This window comes from Pristis pectinata, chromosome 40 (genome assembly GCF_009764475.1).
Source record: "Pristis pectinata isolate sPriPec2 chromosome 40, sPriPec2.1.pri, whole genome shotgun sequence".
In the NCBI taxonomy this organism is placed as follows: Eukaryota; Metazoa; Chordata; class Chondrichthyes; order Rhinopristiformes; family Pristidae; genus Pristis; species Pristis pectinata.
In genome coordinates, this window is record NC_067443.1 from 1,372,347 (window position 1) to 1,389,897 (window position 17,551).

The 17,551-nt window shown below is 59.0% G+C and overlaps 1 protein-coding gene across 2 annotated transcripts; it reads right to left on the reverse strand.

Moving 5' to 3' along the window:
* Positions 1–1,668: 1,668 nt before the first annotated feature.
* naxe (NAD(P)HX epimerase) lies at positions 1,669–11,973 on the reverse strand. Of its 2 annotated transcripts, none has more exons than XM_052045895.1 (7): positions 11,922–11,973; positions 9,214–9,411; positions 7,642–7,750; positions 6,782–6,892; positions 4,092–4,205; positions 3,276–3,423; positions 1,669–2,601 (listed from the first exon to the last, which is right to left on the reverse strand). In XM_052045895.1, exons 2-7 carry the CDS (start codon positions 9,387–9,389, stop codon positions 2,399–2,401), a joined length of 861 nt encoding a protein of 286 aa, XP_051901855.1. In that variant the 5' UTR covers positions 9,390–9,411; positions 11,922–11,973; the 3' UTR covers positions 1,669–2,398. The 2 variants fall into 2 exon arrangements, with proteins under 2 accessions (XP_051901855.1, XP_051901854.1); XM_052045894.1 differs by lacking the exon at positions 11,922–11,973 and adding an exon at positions 10,218–10,660.
* Between the last annotated feature and the right edge of the window lie 5,578 nt (positions 11,974–17,551).

Below are 17,551 nucleotides of genomic sequence, written 5' to 3' on the forward strand. Positions count from 1 at the left end.
GTCAAACCTGCCCACTACCAGTGCCTGCAGTCACTCTGCCCGCCCCACGCCTCCTCCTCAGTGGCCTCATCAGCTCTCCACCCCTCACTGGGAAAGGACTCTGACTCCGCACTGTGCCCTCCTCTGCTCCGGTTAACTCCGTCACACGTTTCGGATTATCCACTTCTTGTCTTATGAGGACAGGTTGAGCAAGCTGGGGCTTTTCTCTTTGGAGAGGAGGAGGGTGAGAGGTGACTTGATAGAGGTGTACAAGAGGCATAGATCGCGTGGACAGTCAGAGACTTTTTCCCAGGGCGACAATGGTTAACACGAGGGGGCATAATTTTAAGGTGATTGGAGGAAGGTATAAAGAGGATGTCAGGGGTAAGTTTTTTTACACAGAGTGGTGGGTGCATGGAACGCACTGCCGGCAGAGGTTGTGGGGGCAGATACATTAGGGACATTTAAGAGACTCTTAGATAGACACATGAATGATAGAGAAATGGAGGGCTATGTGGGAGGGAAGGGTTAGATAGATCGTAGAGCAGGATAAAATGTCGGCACAACATTGTGGGCCGAAGGGCCTGCACTGCGTTCTAAACATGTCCTCTGTTTACTACTTCCACACTTCACATTCGTCCTTGCCGTCTCTGCCTACACCGAACAAAAGGCACAAGAGTATTTACTCAGAACTTTACACATCTCCCACCTCCACCGCTGGGCGGTTTGTGTTGCTGCCTCCAAGTGTTCACAGAATGCCTTTGTGTTTATAGAACATTACAGTACAGGCCCTTCGGCCCACAATATTGTGCTGACATTTTATCCTGCTCTACGATCTATCTAACCCTTCCCTCCCACATAGCCCTCCATTTCTCTATCATTCATGTGTTTATCTAAGAGTCCCTAACGTATCTGCCCCCCCAACCTCTGCCGGCAGTGCGTTCCACACACCCACCACTCTCTGTGTAAAAAACTTACCCCTGACATCCCCCTTATACCTTCCTCCAATCACCTTAAAATTATGTCCCCTCGTGTTAGCCATTGTCGCCCTGGGAAAAAGTCTCTGACTGTCCACTCGATCTGTGCCTCTTGTCATCTTGTCCACCTCTATCGAGATAACCGTTTCTGTTGCTTGACCTGTCTCAACTTTCCAACACACCATCTCTGCGGTGCAGTGTTTAATTTTCACACACACCTTCTGTGCTGCTCTGGGCTTTCTGCTGTATCACAGAGTCAGTTCCTTCAGCACCAACGGTAGAACACAGAACAGTGCAGCACAGAACAGGCCCTTCGGCCCACAATGTTGTGCCGACATAGCTAATCCCTCCGACCTACAGAATGCCCACATCCCTCCATTTTCCTCTCATTCATCCAAACCCCTCCTAAAAGCCCCCAATAAATTTGCCTCCACCACCCCATCAAGCAACACATTCCAGACATCCACCGCTCTCTCAGTAAAACCCTCACGTCTGTTCTGGACCTCCCTCCGCTCACCTTAAGTGCATGCCCTCTGGTTTGGATCGTTCAATAATGGGGAAAAGCTATTGATTGTCCACCCTATCTATGCCCCTCATAATTTTATACACTTCCAACAGATCACCCCTCGGCCTCCGCCGCTCCAGAGAAAAGGGAATGCTGTGGTAGCCTGCCTCAAACAGGTGTCAGCAATCAAACTCGAGTCAACAGAAGCAGTTTTACTTGTGCCTTTTATTGTGCAGCTGGAAGTCCAGCCCCTGTCTGTGCGAGAGAGGCATTCCCGATTGACCCTGGCACTTTAACAGCGTCCCTGTGATCTCGGGACTGTACTTACTGAAGGCAGCTCTTCAAAGAGATGTGTTACCCCTCAGCCCGAGCGAACACAAACCTCTCACTGGGGACAGCCAGAAGAATTCGCGTCAGTTCCTTGGGATGGTCACACCATTCAAATCGGACAGGGTCCCAGCTGGTGGGGTGTGACACCCCCGACAGGACCCGAGAGCCCAAGGCAATTCCCGCAATGAGGAAGCAGCAAAAAAAAAGTCTCCAAACTCCCACAGAGAAGAAAACTTCAGTCCAAAACTCAGGGAAACCGCTTCTAGCAGCAGGAAGTCGGTAGCAGAGGCGGAGGGAGGGTGGGGGGGACGATTCTGCAGCGAGTTGCTGTGCTGTGGGACCAGTGCGTGCTGGAAAGAGGAGCGGCTGTGGGGAAAGTGTGGGACGTTGTGCGGTCAGAGAGCTGGCAGGGGTGCAGTGGGCCGAAGGCCCTTCAGTTCTGCCGGGCTCCAAGACTCAGACAATATACCCCCCCCCCACCGTCACTGAAACACCCGGTGGCAGCCGCAGCGACGGAGAGAGAGCACGAGGAAGGTCATCCATCCCAGCCGTTCACAGGAACACGGCCCCCCCCACCCCACCAGCGGGAACGCCACCCCTGCAGGTATCACAGCAGCTGGCGGACACACTCGGTGCCGGGGTACTCCGGGAGGTTCAGGCCGTACTTCCTCTCCAGCGCCGGCGGCACGAAGCGGCCGCCCAGGAAGTGGTAGCGACCATTGAAGTGGATGGCCGCCGCCTTGGGGGCGGTGAGGGAGATGAGCAGGTCGGGCTGGATCCCCTGAGGGTTGCCCTTCTCCACGTCCCAACCTGGTGGGGAGAGAGAGGACGGTGTCAGATCAACAGGGTAGAAGGTCGCAGCACAGTCTAGGTCAGCTTGGAGGGGGCGGGCCAAGGAGGAGCAGATGGAGTTTAACTCGGACGAGTGCGAGGTGATGCATTTCGGTCAGTCAAACCGGGGCAGGAATCACAGAGAGAGCGGCAGGGCCCTGTGGAGTGTTGTACAACAGGGAGACCCAGGGGCGCAGGTACACTGTTCCCCGAAGCGTTGCACGACAGGGAGACCCGGGGGCGCAGGTACACGGTTGCCTGGAGCTGGCGGCACAGACAGGGTGGGGAAGGCAGAATTTAGCCTGCTGGCCTCTGTCGGGACGTTATGGTTCCGGAACACCCTCTGCCCTCTTGTTCCCTTCCCCCATCCCTGTGTTACCAACCCCCCCCCAGCACTGGAAACGAGTTATTCCCTCCTCAAAACCCATCGGGATTCTGAATTCAATCTCCCTTTGATCTTCGAGAAGAACGGCCCGACTGGCCCGACCTGCCCGTGGGATTGAAGACCTCTTCCCAGGTTCTGGAAAACCCAAGGAGACGGGCTCCTTCCCGAAGCTGCAGCCAGTTGTCCGGCTGGAGCCCAGCCGGGGGGTTGACACGGTCTCCCCCACACACACACATGGCGGTACGGGGCCGGCCCACGTTGTACTCACCAGATGGGATGTCCACGCTGGCGATGGGGGCGGTCACTGCCTCCAGCGTGGTCAGGATGGAGGCAAATGGCTCCCGGGCCTCCCCTTTAAAGCTGAACCCGAAGATGGCGTCCACCACCAGGTTGTAGACCTCATCAATGAAGAGGGGCTGTCGAGTGACGGGGGAGCCGGGTTAGACACCTGGCAACAATAACCCCCCCCCCCCCCAGCACACAGGGGGGCATCACCAGTGATTACCAGGGCTGGGGTGGGGTCCAGGGCCTGGGAATCGGGGTGACCAGGGGGCAGAATTGGACACACCTGGGTGGGGCCTGGGGGTACGTAGGTCGTGGGGGGGCACAGACAGCCATGGACAGGGGCACTGCACGGGCTGGATGACCAGGGTCCGGGGTGGGACACGGGGCTGAGGTTCGGATGAACGGGCTCCGGGGTGGGACACGGGGCTGAGGTTTGGATGAACGGGCTCCGGGGCGGGACACGACACGGGGCCGAGGTTCGGATGAACGGTCCAGGGCGGGACACGGGGCCGAGGTTCGGATGAACGGGCTCCGGGGCGGGACACGGGGCCGAGGTTCGGATGAACGGTCCAGGGCGGGACACGGGGCTGAGGTTCGGATGAACGGTCCAGGGCGGGACACGGGGCTGAGGTTTGGATGAACAGGGTCCGGGACGGGACACGAGGTTTGGAAACCGGAGGGTAGGAGACTGGCCGAGGTGGAGCGATCTGGGAGGCAGTGATCTGCGGTGGGGACTGCACACTGCGGCACGGTCCGGGCCACACGCCCGCCCATACCCGGAGACATCGGGCTCTCTCACCTCAGACGGGAACTCCTTCAGGAAGGGGATGTCCATCTTCTGGCACTGGGTGGTGAGTGACTGGAACAGGGGCTTGCTCGGCTGTTTCGGGTAGAAGATTGCTGGCTCGTAGCCCTGCATGGGGAGAGAACGTTTACCCCGGGGCACAGAGCAGGGTATACGGCGGAGGAAGGTGGACTGGGAGGGGCTGATGTGTCAGCAACAGAAGCCCTCGCCCAGGACACATGAGGAACCACTGAGCAAAGTACAGAGCAACAGAAGGACAGGCGGAGACCATTCGGCCCATCCAGTTCCTTCTACTGTTCAGTCAGACCATGGCCAAGCTGCACTGCCACTCGGTCCTGTCCCCACACTGTGTTTATGGGACGTCCCTACAGACCCCTCGGAGGTGGCAGTGAGCAGCCTTCTCCGAACACTGTCCGGTGAAGGTGCTCCCACGGGGCAGTCACAGGATGGGACGCCACAGAATCCGGCCCTTCGGCCCAACTTGTCCATGCTGACCACACCAATCCCGTTTGCCCAGGTCCTTACAACACCCTGCCTATTCGTCTGACTAAATGCCCCTTCAGCAGTGGCCGTATCGGAGTTCACCCCCTCCTCAGGCAGCTCGCTCCAGGTATCACCCACCCCTCAGGACCCCTTTAACCCTCCTTCCCCTCACCTTAAACCTGCACCCTCTGGTGTGTGAGGCACAGCGACAGGCCCTTCGGCCCAACTAGTTAAATTAGTGACGCTTAACTAATCTAAACCCTTCTGCCTGCCCACGGTCCCTACCCCTCCATTCCCTGCACATTGATATGCCCATCTTAAACTATCGTATCTGCCTCCACCCCCACCCCGGCAGCACATTCCAGGCCCCCACCGCTCTCTGTAAAACAACGTGCCCCGCACATCTCCTTTGAACTTTTCCCCCCTCACCTTAGATGCAAGTACTCTGGTATTGGACATTTTGACCCCGGGACAAAGATACCGGCTGTCTGCTCTATCTGTGCCTCTCGCAATCTTATAAACCTCCATCAGGTTATTTTTTATGGGAAGAAGATTCTATCTGCCCTCTCATAATCCTAACAACCCCCCGCCCGCCCCAGCCGCCTTCACTCCAGGGAGAACAGTCCCAGTCTGTCCAGTCTCTCACCATGCCTAATATCCTGCAATCCAGGCAATGTCCCGGTGACTCCCCTGCAGCTCTCTCCAGTTAGGGAGGGAGAACAAAGATTGTGACGATAGCCCTCTGCCAGTGATGGCCCCCAGGACCCCGCTGGTCCAAGTGTAAGCAACCTCCTGAATTCACCTGTGGCCTGGCCCTGATCACGTCATGGCCCCGATTACAACGTCATGGCCCCGGCACTCGATCCCCCACCACACTCCGGAGGTCACGGCTTCCCTCTCTCTCTATCCTATCAAACTAAGTATCTGAAATAACAGTTGGTTCACCCCAGAATCCACCCCCACTGGGAGGGGCTGCAGTGTCCAGACTCTCGGAGGCAGTTCTCCAAGTTCCACACCCTCGCCGACCCGCGGGATCCCTGCGTCAGGCAGCTCGTCAGTGGAGGGGTCTGGGAAGGTGCCCGGTTCCCGACTGGAGCACATGGGCGGAGAGTACAACAAGACAGACAGTCCAAGGGGAGCGTCCCCCAGTGTGGGGACACAGCGATGAAGGCAGCTACATCAGGAGGCTGTGGCCAGCCCCACACACCCCTGGCATCACTACTCTGCAAAAACTGCCTGTGTCTGACCCCGGGAGTGTGTGACGGGAGGGGGTAGAGGGAGCTTCACCCTGTGTCTGACCCCAGGAGTGTGTGATGGGACGGTGCGGAGGGAGCTTCACTCTGTGTCTGACCCCGGGAGTGTGTGATGGGACGGTGCGGAGGGAGCTTCACTCTGTGTCTGACCCCGGGAGTGTGTGATGGGACGGTGCGGAGGGAGCTTCACTCTGTGTCTGACCCCGGGAGTGTGTGATGGGACGGTGCGGAGGGAGCTTCACTCTGTGTCTGACCCCGGGAGTGTGTGACGGGACAGTGTCGAGAGAGCTTCACTCTGTGTCTGACCCCGGGAGTGTGTGATGGGACGGTGCGGAGGGAGCTTCACTCTGTGTCTGACCCCGGGAGTGTGTGACGGGACGGTGCGGAGGGAGCTTCACTCTGTGTCTGACCCCGGGGAGTGTGTGATGGGATGGGGTAGAGGGATCTTCACTATATCAGTCATGGAGCCTTAGGGAAACAGGCCCTTCAGCCCAACTGGTCCATGCTGACCAAGATGCCCATCTAAGCCAGTCCCATTTGCCTGTTACCTGCGCAAGTATTCTTTAAATGTTGTTAATGTACCTGCCTCACCCACTTCCTCTAGCAGCTCGTTCCACACACTCAGTAAAAAAAGAAATTGCCCCTCAGGTCCATATTAAATCTCTTCCCTCTCACCTTAAACCTGTGCCCTCTAGTTCTTGATTCCCCATTCACCCTATCGATGCCCCTCACATCTACAAGATCACCTTTCAACCTCTTGCACTCTAAGGAAAAAAGTCCAGCCTCTCCCTGTAACTCAGTCCCTCAAGTCCTGCACTCTTCCCCGTTGAATACTATCCTTCCTAAGGCAGGGTGACCCAAACTGTGCACAATACTCCGAATGCGGCTTCACCAGCGTCCTGTACGGCCACAGCTCCGTGTCTAACCCCGGGAGTGCCCGGTGCTTACAAAGAGCTTGAGGTGCCTCGCGCACACGAGTCCATCTCCGCCGTTGTTGCCGGGACCACACACGACCAGCACGGTGGGTTTCTCTTTCCGAAGCGACGACAGGGGGTACGCCTGAAAGACGGAGGGAGGTGATGGTCACGGTCATCAGACGGTGTGCATACTTTGTTTTTTGTAATATAAATGTCTATAGCTAAAAGCACTACAATAGGACAACCAGTGTCACAGCACTACAACTAATACAGAAAGAGAAGGAAACTAAGCATCTACAGAACTACAGCAATAATGCTAACACCCGCTGAACGCACCACGCAACACTTCAGAGAAGAATCGCACTCTCACCGTCCACGACAGATGCGATCCCCGAGGAGCCCACCGAGCGCGGAACTCAGGGTGCCTGCGGATACCGCGCGCTCCCTCTCCGAGGACACCCGCGCGCGTACGTGAGCCCGGAAGATGGACAGGCAGGCGGACCGGCCGGCACCCTCAGCCGCCCACCGCCGGGACCCGTGGATGGCCAGCTTGGCCAGGCACAGCAGGAGATCCCCCGCCAGGTGTGCATACTGCCGTGCGCGTCGGGAGGAGGACTGTCCCGGGCCGACCGTACCCGGCACCGAGCGGTGGGGACCCAGGCTCTGTCCCTACGGATGCCACGTCTCTCCCAGTGTGGCTGAGCAGTGAAATGCCCCGTCCCTCCGTGCTGCCTGCGGTGGGCAGGGGCTGATCAGATCAGCACTACGGAGGACTCTGGAGTGTTGCAGACACATGTGAGTTGTGCGTTCACCCAGCGGGCAAATCCTCCTCACCCCCCATCCCCACCCAACCTCAGCCCCGGTGGGGGGGGGGGGGAGTCGGGCACCAACCTTGGCGATGGCAGTGGCACAGCTCAGACCAGCCAACTCCATCAGCTGGTCCACACTGAACCGGTAGTCGGTGAACAGCTCCTGGTCGATGTTCTGGGCCTCCTCCTGACTGGGTGAGAGAGGGCAAGAGGTCACTCTCTCCGTTAGTCACCCCCACCCACCCTCAGTCCTGCCCCCAAACAACCTCTGACAGCCCCCTCCCCGGAGACCTCCACCCCACGGCCAGGCAGTGTTGGAGACCCGGAGGGGCCAAGGAGGGAGGGAAGGAGCCACGACCCGGACCTCCTCGTTGTCACCCAGCCGATCTTCATTACACAGGAACAGCAGGAGGCCATTCAGCCCTTCTGGCTTGTGCCGTTCCATCAGTTCAACAGCCTCCTACCCCTTCACACCCCACCGACAATTGGCTTCCGATTCTCCCCCCACCAGCCCCCAGACTCGGCCACTCTCTCTGGGGGGCAGAGACACAGATGTCCCTCACCCCGTGCACCAGTGACCTGGCGTCTCCGCCCCGCCCACCTCCCCCTCCAAGGGACAGGAGTTACAAGGTCGGGGGCGGGTCACTTACAGACAAGGTGCGTAGGAACTTCTCAGAGGGGGCAGTAGTGAATCCTGGAGTTCTCCAGCCCGGAGCATCAGGGAGGCCGGATCACTGGGGAGATTTATTGAGGGGGGGAGATAAATGTTTGGAGGATCGAGGGCCATGGGGAACTGGGACGGAAGAGATGGGGAACTGACTGGGACAGATCACCTGGGATCATCTGGATTGCTGGGGCAGGCACGAGGGGCCTCCTCCTGTTGTCTTGTGTCTCTCTCCGTCTTATCAACTCCGCCACTGTTACACTCGAGGGAACCCCAAACCTGCCTGGCACAGCCCATCCTTGGGGGGTTTAACCCTCTCAACCCCAGCGCCTGTTCCATTGGTAAATTGGTTTATTATTGTCACTTGTACCGAGGTCCAGTGAAAAACTTGTCTTGCATACCGATCGTACAGATCGATTCATTACACAGTGCATCGAGGTAGTACAGGGTAAAACAATAACAGAATACAGAGTAAAGTGTCACAGCTACAGAGAAAGTGCAGTGCAGGCAGACAATAAGGTGCAAGGGCCACGACGAGGTAGGTTGTGACGTCAAGAGTCCATTTTATCATACTAGGGAACCGTTCAAGAGTCTCATAACAGTGGGATAGAAGCTGTCCTTGAGCCTGGTGGTACATGCTTTCAGGCTTTTGTATCTTCTGCCCGACGGGAGGAGGAGAAGAGAGAATGTCTGGGGTGGGTGGGTGGGGTCTTTGATTACGTCGGCTGCTTTCCCGAGGCAGCGGGAAGTGTAGACGGAGTCCACGGAGGGGAGGCTGGTTTCCGTGACGCGCTGAGCTGTGTCCACAACTCTGCGGTTTCTACACTTCCTCCTGCCCTGGGTCTGGGGCTGGTGACCCTACACGGGCTCCAACCAAGGTCCCTTGTCCCAGTGGTTTAACTAGCAGAGGCCGCTGGTTCTCCCTCTGCCTCCCCAGGGTTGTCCCGCCCCACTCTCTGGTCCCTGCTTCCCGCCCAGAGGCTGACTCACCCCAGGTACTTCAGAGGTTTCCCGCTGGCGGCAGAACGGCTGGGGCTGCCCTGTCCCGACATCGCTGGCCACTGGGGTCTGGGGCAGAGGAAGTCCAGTCCCTGCACCGCACCACGGGCAGCCGACCGCGTCGACACCAACACGCCAAGGCCCAGGAGGGTCCTAAGCCCAAACATCCAGCAGCACGGAACAACCAGCCTGGAGTGGAGAGAACAGGCACTCGATGAGAGACCTCACATTACTACACCACCGCCAGACATCAGCCGATACACAGCAAGCTCTCGTCATCAGCGGCCGGACATTCAGAGGTGGTAGAGAAGGTAGGCTGGGCCTGGGAACTCAGCAAACAGGAGGAGGCCACTCGGCCCCTCAAACCTCCCCCGCCATTCAGTATGACCACGGCTGGTCCATGTTGGCCCCAGCTCCTCCCCTCTGCCAGGTCCCCATCACCCTCAATTACTCCGTCTTTCATACATTCATCTATCTCCACCTCAAGTACATCGAATGATCCTACTTCTACCAGCCTCGGGAGGCAAAGAGTTCCAGGGATTCACCACCCACCGAGAGAAGGAATTTCCATCTACCTCAGTGTTAGCTGACCATCCCCTTGTTCATGACTCTCCCACTGGTGGAGACATCTCCACGTCTACCCTGTCAAGCCACCTTGAGACCCCGTATGTTTGAATAAGGTTCTTCTAAACTCCAAGGAATGCAGTCCCAAAGTGGCCAGTAATAGGACAACCCTCTCCTCCTAGGGATTACCCTGGGCAACCTCATTCAGGCGGCTCCAACGCTTTCTTGAGATTGGTGAATTTTTTGTGTAGGTTCGGGGTTCAAAACTATGCCAAGTATTCCAGGTGTGGCCTGTACAAAGGGAACAAAACCTCCCTGTTCTTACAACTGCAACCCCTTTGTAAAATGCTCGCCTCCTTAACTACCCGTTGGACCAGCCTGGTAACACTTTACGCTCTCTCGCATTGAGAGTTGATGTCAGTGAAACGTACGGAAATTGTGCAGGGGTGGAGGCAGGTAGATCGGTAGCCCAGGGCTTATGGAGTCGGAACGAGGGGGTGGCGGTGGTTCTGGTGAGAAGGAATTTCTTCACCCAGAGGATGCTTAACGCTTGGAATTCTCTCCCCCAGAGGCTCGAGTTGCAGTGGAGATTCCAGGGGATGAACTGATGTTTGGATGTTAAGGGTGTCAATGGATACAGGCTCAATGCAGGAAGCAGGGACCAGAGTGAAAGATCAGCCGTGGTTTTATTGACGGGGGAAGCAGCTTGATGGGCTAAATGGCCTTTTCCTGCTTCTGTTACTGTAGGGGTGATCCGTTTTGCAGTGAGGTGTCCCATGAAGGTCAAGCCCCTGGGACACACCATCCCACCCAGAGTCCCACTCGAGGGGAGAGCATGTGGTGGGGCCAAAACCACAGCCTGCCGAGGGGTCGGGACCCCCGCAGACCCAGCAGCACCACCCAGCCCCACTGCCCGCAATCCCCTCACCCCCTCCTCCGTCTCTCCCTCCCTCCCCGTCCCTCACCCCCTCCTCCGTCTCTCCCTCCCTCCCCGTCCCTCACCCCCTCCTCCGTCTCTCCCTCCCTCCCTCATCCACCCCCTCCTCCGTCTCTCCCTCCCTCCCTCACCCCCTCCCCGTCCCTCCCCCCTCCTCTGTCTCTCCCTCCCTCCCTCATCCCCTCCTCCATCTCTCCCTCCCTCCCTCATCCCTCACCCCCTCCCCGTCCCTCACCCCCTCCCCGTCCCTCCCTCCCCTGTCCCTCACACCCTCCTCCGTCTCTCCCTCCCTCATCCCTCACCCCCTCCCCGTCCCTCCCCATCCCTCACCCCCTCCTCCGTCTCTCCCTCCCTCATCCCTCACCCCCTCCCCGTCCCTCCCTCATCCCTCCCCCCCTCCCCGTCCCTCCCTCCCCTGTCCCTCACACCCTCCTCCGTCTCTCCCTCCCTCATCCCTCACCCCCTCCCTGTCCCTCCCCATCCCTCACCCCCTCCTCCGTCTCTCCCTCCCTCGTCCCTCCCCCCCTCCCCGTCCCTCCCTCGTCCCTCCCCCCCTCCCCGTCCCTCCCTCGTCCCTCCCCCCCTCCCTCGTCCCTCCCCCCCTCCCTCCCCTCCCTCGTCCCTCCCCCCTCCCTCCCCTCCCTCGTCCCTCCCCCCCTCCCTCCCCTCCCTCGTCCCTCCCCCATCCCTCCCCTCCCTCGTCCCTCCCCCCCTCCCTCGTCCCTCCCCCTCCCTCCCCTCCCTCGTCCCTCCCTCCGTCACTCGTCCCTCCCTCCCTCCCTCGTCCCTCCCTCCCTCGTCCCTCCCTCCCCTCCCTCCCCTCCCTCGTCCTCCCTCCCCTCCCTCGTCCCTCCCTCCCTCCCTCCCTCCCTCCCTCCCTCCCTCCCCTCCCTCGTCCCTCCCTCCCTCCCTCCCTCCCTCCCTCCCCTCCCCTCCCTCCCTCCCCTCCCCTCCCTCGTCCCTCCCTCGTCCCTCCCTCACCTCCCTCCCCACCCCCGTGCCCTTCACCCTGTCACCCGACCCTCCTCCCCCCCCGCCGCCCCCGTGAGCTCTTGTGCTGGGGTCCCGGGTGTCGGGGCGGGGAGGGGGTCCCGGGCGGGGAGGGGAGGGGGTCCCGGGCGGGGCGGGGCCGGGAGGGGAGGGGAGGGGAGGGGGTCCCGGGACCGGGGCCTTTGCCGCCGCCGCCGCCGCCGCTCACCTCGGCTGCTCTCCGCCACCCGACACCAGCCCCGCCCACCGCGCCGCCGCCACCAATCACAGGCCGCGCCAGACTGTCACTCAAGGAGCGTTCAAGCGCATCGACGGAAAGGCGGGGTCTGTTGGACTGACAGTGAATCTGACCAATGAGAAGCCGGAACCCGCTCCTCAGTTACCCAATCAGAATCGACATGTCAAATATTGACGAAAACAAGGCGAGATGAAAGGGGCGGGGCTGACATAGATTGACACTATATTCAACCAATAGTTATCCGTATCATCCGCCGGTGGGACAGACACCCAATAAAAGGGAAGGGAAGGCAGAGTTGACGCTGGAAACAAGCCAATCGTTGATGAGAACCAATCACAGCGGAGATAACCGTCTCCTTCCAGTTAACGCCCACCGCCCTTGACTGACGTCCACACTAACCAATTAGCAACGAGCACCCTGAAGCAAAAACCAACCAAGTCCGCCTCCCTCAGATTGACAGGTGCTGCACCCAATCACTGTTTACAATTGGATTTACAGCCAATAGGAGATGTTGAGGGGCGGGATCAGAGCCAGGTTGATCACAGGTCCTGGGGTGGGTTGTGGTGAAGATTCTTGTTGCTCAAAATTACTGAAAATTACAAATAAATCAACAGGGGGATAACGAGGGAGGGTCCGTGGGTTCACGGACCGTTCAGGAATCTGATGGCGGAGGGGAAGGAGCTGTTCCTGCATCGTTGAGTGTCCCCCCTGCCCGATGGCGGTAACGAGAAGAGGGCAGGTCCCGGGCGGCGAGGGTCCTCGGCGACGGACGCCGCCTTCTTGAGGCGCCGACGTCCTCGACGGCGGGGAGGGTTGCGCCCGTGACGGAGCTGGGCTGAGTCTACGACCCTCTGCAGCCTCCTGCGCGTTGGAGCCTCCGTACCGGGCGGTGATGCAACCAGTCAGGATGCTCTCCGCCGCACATCTGTAGAGATTTGCAAGAGCCTTTGGTGACATCCCGAATCTCCTCAGACTCCTAATGAAGTAGAGCCGCTGGCGTGCCTTCTTCGTGATTGCACGTTGGGCCCGGGATAGATCCTCCGAGATGTTGACGCCCAGGAATTTGAAGCTGCTCACCCTTCCCACCGCTGACCCCCCTCAGTGAGGGGCTGGTGTGTGTTCTCCCGACTTCCCCTTCCTGAAGTCCACAAGCAATTCCTTGGGTCTCTTTGTCAAGCTGGCGCCAGAGGGGGGCAGAGGAACAAAGGACCGCGGATGCTGGAATCTAGATGGAAAAAACCCTGATGCTGGCGGAAATCAGCAGGCCAGGCAGCATCCGTGGAGAAAAGCAGGCAGTCCCTCCCCTCCCCTCCCACCAGGGTCCCAGCCCACCCCCCCACTGGGGTCCCTCCCCTCCCCCCGGGGTCCTTCCCCTCTCCCCACCCACCAGGGTCCCAGCCCGCCCCCCCCCACCACACCCACTGGGGTCCCTCCCCTCCCCTCCCTCCGGGGTCCCTCCCCTCTCCCCACCCACCAGGGTCCCAGGCCGCCCCCCCCACCCCACCCACTGGGGTCCCTCCCCTCCCCTACCTCCGGGGTCCCTCCCCTCTCCCCACCCACCAGGGTCCCAGCCTGCCCCCCCACCCCACCCACTGGGGTCCCTCCCCTCCCCTCCCTCCGGGGTCCCTCCCCTCTCCCCACCCACCAGGGTCCCTCCTCTCCACACCCCACCCACTGGGGTCCCTCCCCTCCCCTCCCTCCGGGGTCCCTCCCCTCTCCCCTCCCTCCGGGGTCCCTCCCCTCTCCCCACCCACCAGGGTCCCTCCTCTCCACACCCCACCCACTGGGGTCCCTCCCCTCTCCCCACCCACCGGGGTCCCGATCCCTCCCCTCCCACCAGGGTCCCTCCTCTCCCTACCCACCGGGGTCCCGGACCCTCCCCTCCCCTCCCCACCCAGGAGGGTCCCAGTCCCCTCCGCACCCCTCCCGTCCCCACCCACCGGGGTCCCAATCCCTCCACTCCCCACCGGGGTCCCGGCCCCTCCCCTCCCTCCGGGGTCCCTCCCCTCTCCCCACCCACCAGGGTCCCTCCTCTCCACACCCCACCCACTGGGGTCCCTCCCCTCTCCCCACCCACCGGGGTCCCTCCCCTTCCCTCCCACCGGGGTCCCAATCCCTCCCCTCCCACCAGGGTCCCTCCTCTCCCTACCCACCGGGGTCCCGGACCCTCCCCTCCCCTCCCCACCCAGGAGGGTCCCAGTCCCTCCGCACCCCTCCCGTCCCCACCCACCGGGGTCCCAATCCCTCCACTCCCCACCGGGGTCCCGGCCCCTCCCCTCCCTTGAACCTAACCCAGTTCACTGGGAGGTTTATTATACAAACGTCTGAGGAAAGCAGATTAAAACATGCGTGTCGCATTGGTCTGGCTAACTCCGGCACCACGGCGATGAGGGCGCAGGGTTACTGGAGCTTTACTGGAGCTGAGAAGCCCCTGAAGGCAGAAGCCCTCACCACGGAACGGTGTGCGGACCTGACCCTGATGCCCCTGGCGCTGTGGACCCGAGCCACCGGCAGAGCTCTCACGGTGACCCTCTGTCCGCAGACGCGGGGTATTTGCACCATTTCTCCTTTATTCAGATCAGCAACAGCTGGCTCGGTTCCGAGCTGCTTCGTTTAACCCCCTCCCCTCCCCGACCTCCACATTCCCTCTCTCCCCCCTCCCCGACCTCCACATTCCCTCCCTCCCTCCTCCCAGCTCTGCAAGTTGAAACACGCTGAGGCACTGCAGGGGGTGCGAGGAGATTCACCTGGGATGGAGCATTGCAGTTGTCTGCAGAGCTGTGCAGGGGGCAGAGAGGCAGAGAGGTCTCCTGTTGTCTAACCTGTCTATTGCCCCTCATAATGCTGTGTATCTGACGGAGCTCTGCACAATCCTGAGGGCTATAGACAATAGGAAACTTTCCCCCACGGAAGGGGTGTCTGAAACCAGAGGAGCTGGGTTTAGTGGGGACCCGAAGAAGAATTTTTCCCCCGGGGGGGGTTGGACTCTGGAACACACTGCCTGAGGGGGTGGCGGAGGCAGAGACTGACAACAATTCGAGCGCACAGGAACATAAGAAGCTGCAAGAGAGTCGTGGACTCAGCGTAACACTATTACAGCGCCAACGACCGGGGTTCAAATCCGGCCGCTGTCTGTAAGGAGTTTGTACGTTTTCCCCGTGTCTGCGTGGGTTTCCTCCGGGTGCTCCGGTTTCCTCCCACATTCCAAAGACGTACGGGTTAGGAAGTTGTGGGCGTGCTATGTTGGCGCCAGAAGCATGGCGACACTTGCGGGCTGCCCCCAGAACACTCTATGCAAAAGATGCCTCTCACTGTGTGTTTCAATGTACATGTGACTAATAAAGATAATACATCACGGGCTCATCCCTCCCCACCATCGGGAGTATCTACAGGAGGCGCTGCCTCAAGAAGCCAACGTCCATCGTCAAAGATCCCCACCATCCGGGCCGTGCCGTCTTCTCACAGCTCCCGTCGGGCAGGAGGTACAGAAGCCTGAAGTCCCCACACCACCAGGTTCAGGAACAGCGACTTCCCTTCAACCATTCGGCTCTTGAACTGACCGGCACATCCCGAATCACTAGAGTTTAGCAACACTGTGGCCACTTTGCATTAAAATAGACTTTTTTTTGTTCTAATTGTGTTCTTTCTTGTAAAAATTGTGTATAATTTATGTTTAATTTATGTTTTTCTTGTGAATGCTGCTTATCTGATGCTCTGTGCCTGTGACGCTGCTGCAGGTAAGTTTTCCATTGCACCCGCGCACACACGGCCTTGTGTGTCTGACAATAAACTCGACTTTGACTTCGGCTGAAGAAGTATCAAGACGAGCACTTGTCACCAGGGAGGGAAGGGACGGACCCAGTGTGGGGAATGGGATCGGTGTGGCTGGGTACTGGAGTGTCACCATGGATATGTTGGGCCGAAGGTCCCGTTTCTGTGCTGTGGTTTCCTGACCCGCTGAGTGTTTCCAGCAGTTTCTGGTGAGTCTCAGTGTGGCCAGAACGAGTAGAACAGGTGGGAATCCATTGTCCCTGCAGAAACGTCTTCACTGTGATCCTGCCACTTGCCTTGAGAATTAGGTCTTGGCCCTGCACCATCCCAGCTGGGAAACACATCGGCTGTTCCTTCACAGTCACTGGTTCCAAATCCCGGAACTCCCTCCCCAGCCGCACTTTCAACACACGGACTGCAGGGGGTCAGGATGGCAGCTCACTCCCAACCTGTCACAGGGAGGTTAGGGATGGGCAATAAATGCTGGCGGTTAGGGATGAGCAATAAATGCTGGCGGTGAGGGATGGACGGTAAACGCTGGCAGTGAGGGATGGACGGTAAATGCTGGCGGTGAGAGATGGGCAATAAATGCCAGCAGTGAGGGATGGACGGTAAATGCTGGCGGTGAGGGATGGACGGTAAACGCTGGCAGTGAGGGATGGGCAATAAATGCCAGCGGTGAGGGATGGACGGTAAATGCTGGCGGTGAGGGATGAGCAATAAATGCTGGCGGTGAGGGATGGACGGTAAATGCTGGAGGTGAGGGATGGGCGATAAATGCTGGCAGTTAGGGATGGATGGTAAACGCTGGCGGTGAGGGATGGGAGATAAATGCTGGCAGTGAGGGATGGGCGATAGATGCCAGTGGTGAGGGATGGACGGTAAATGCTGGCGGTGAGGGATGGGAGATAAATGCTGGCAGTGAGGGATGGGCAATAAATGCTGGCAGTGAGGGATGGGTGATAAATGCTGGTCAACAATGTCCAGATCCCAAAAAAAATGGATAAAAAAAGATGAATGCTTGAAAACTGGGAAGGGTGCAGAGGAGATTTCTAAGGATGTTGCCAGGATTCAGAGTTATGGAGAGAGGTTGAGTAGGTTGGGACTGATTTCATTGGAGTGTAGGAGACTGAGGGGTGATCTTATAGAGGTGTAGAAAACCACAAGGGGCATCGAGAGGGTGAATGCGCACAGTCTTCTCCCCAGGGTTGGGGAATCAAGAACTAGAGGGCACAGGATTAAGGTGAGAGGGGGAGAGATTTAATAGGAACCTGAGGGGGCAACTTTTTCACCCAGAGGGTGGTCCGTATGTGGAACGAGCTGCCAGAGGGAGTGGGTGAGGCAGGTATATTAACAACACCTGGAGAGGTCCACGGATGGGAAAGGTTTAGAGGGATATGGGCCAAACGCAGGCAAATGGAACTCACTTAGATGGGAAACATGGTCGGCATGGACCAGTTGGGCTGAAGGGCCTGTTTCTGTGCTGCGTGACTCTATAACTGGAGATACCAGAGACCACAGACACCGGAATCCGGAGCAAAAAACAAACTACTGGGGGAACTCAGCGGGTCGAGCAGCATCTGCAGAGGGGGAAGGAACCGTCGACGTTTTGGGTCGAGACCCTGCATCAGGACTGAGAGTGGGGAGGGGAGGGAGGGACGGATCCAGGATACTTGGAAATGTCTGGGATACGGGGAGCGGCTAAGGCAGGGAACTCCTTCAGAGGGCTGACACAGACACAGTGGGCCGAATGGCCTCTTCCTGAGCCAGGATGGACCACGCACAATTGGAGAGTCGGCTGGAAAACCAAAGTCCACACAGTTTGGGAT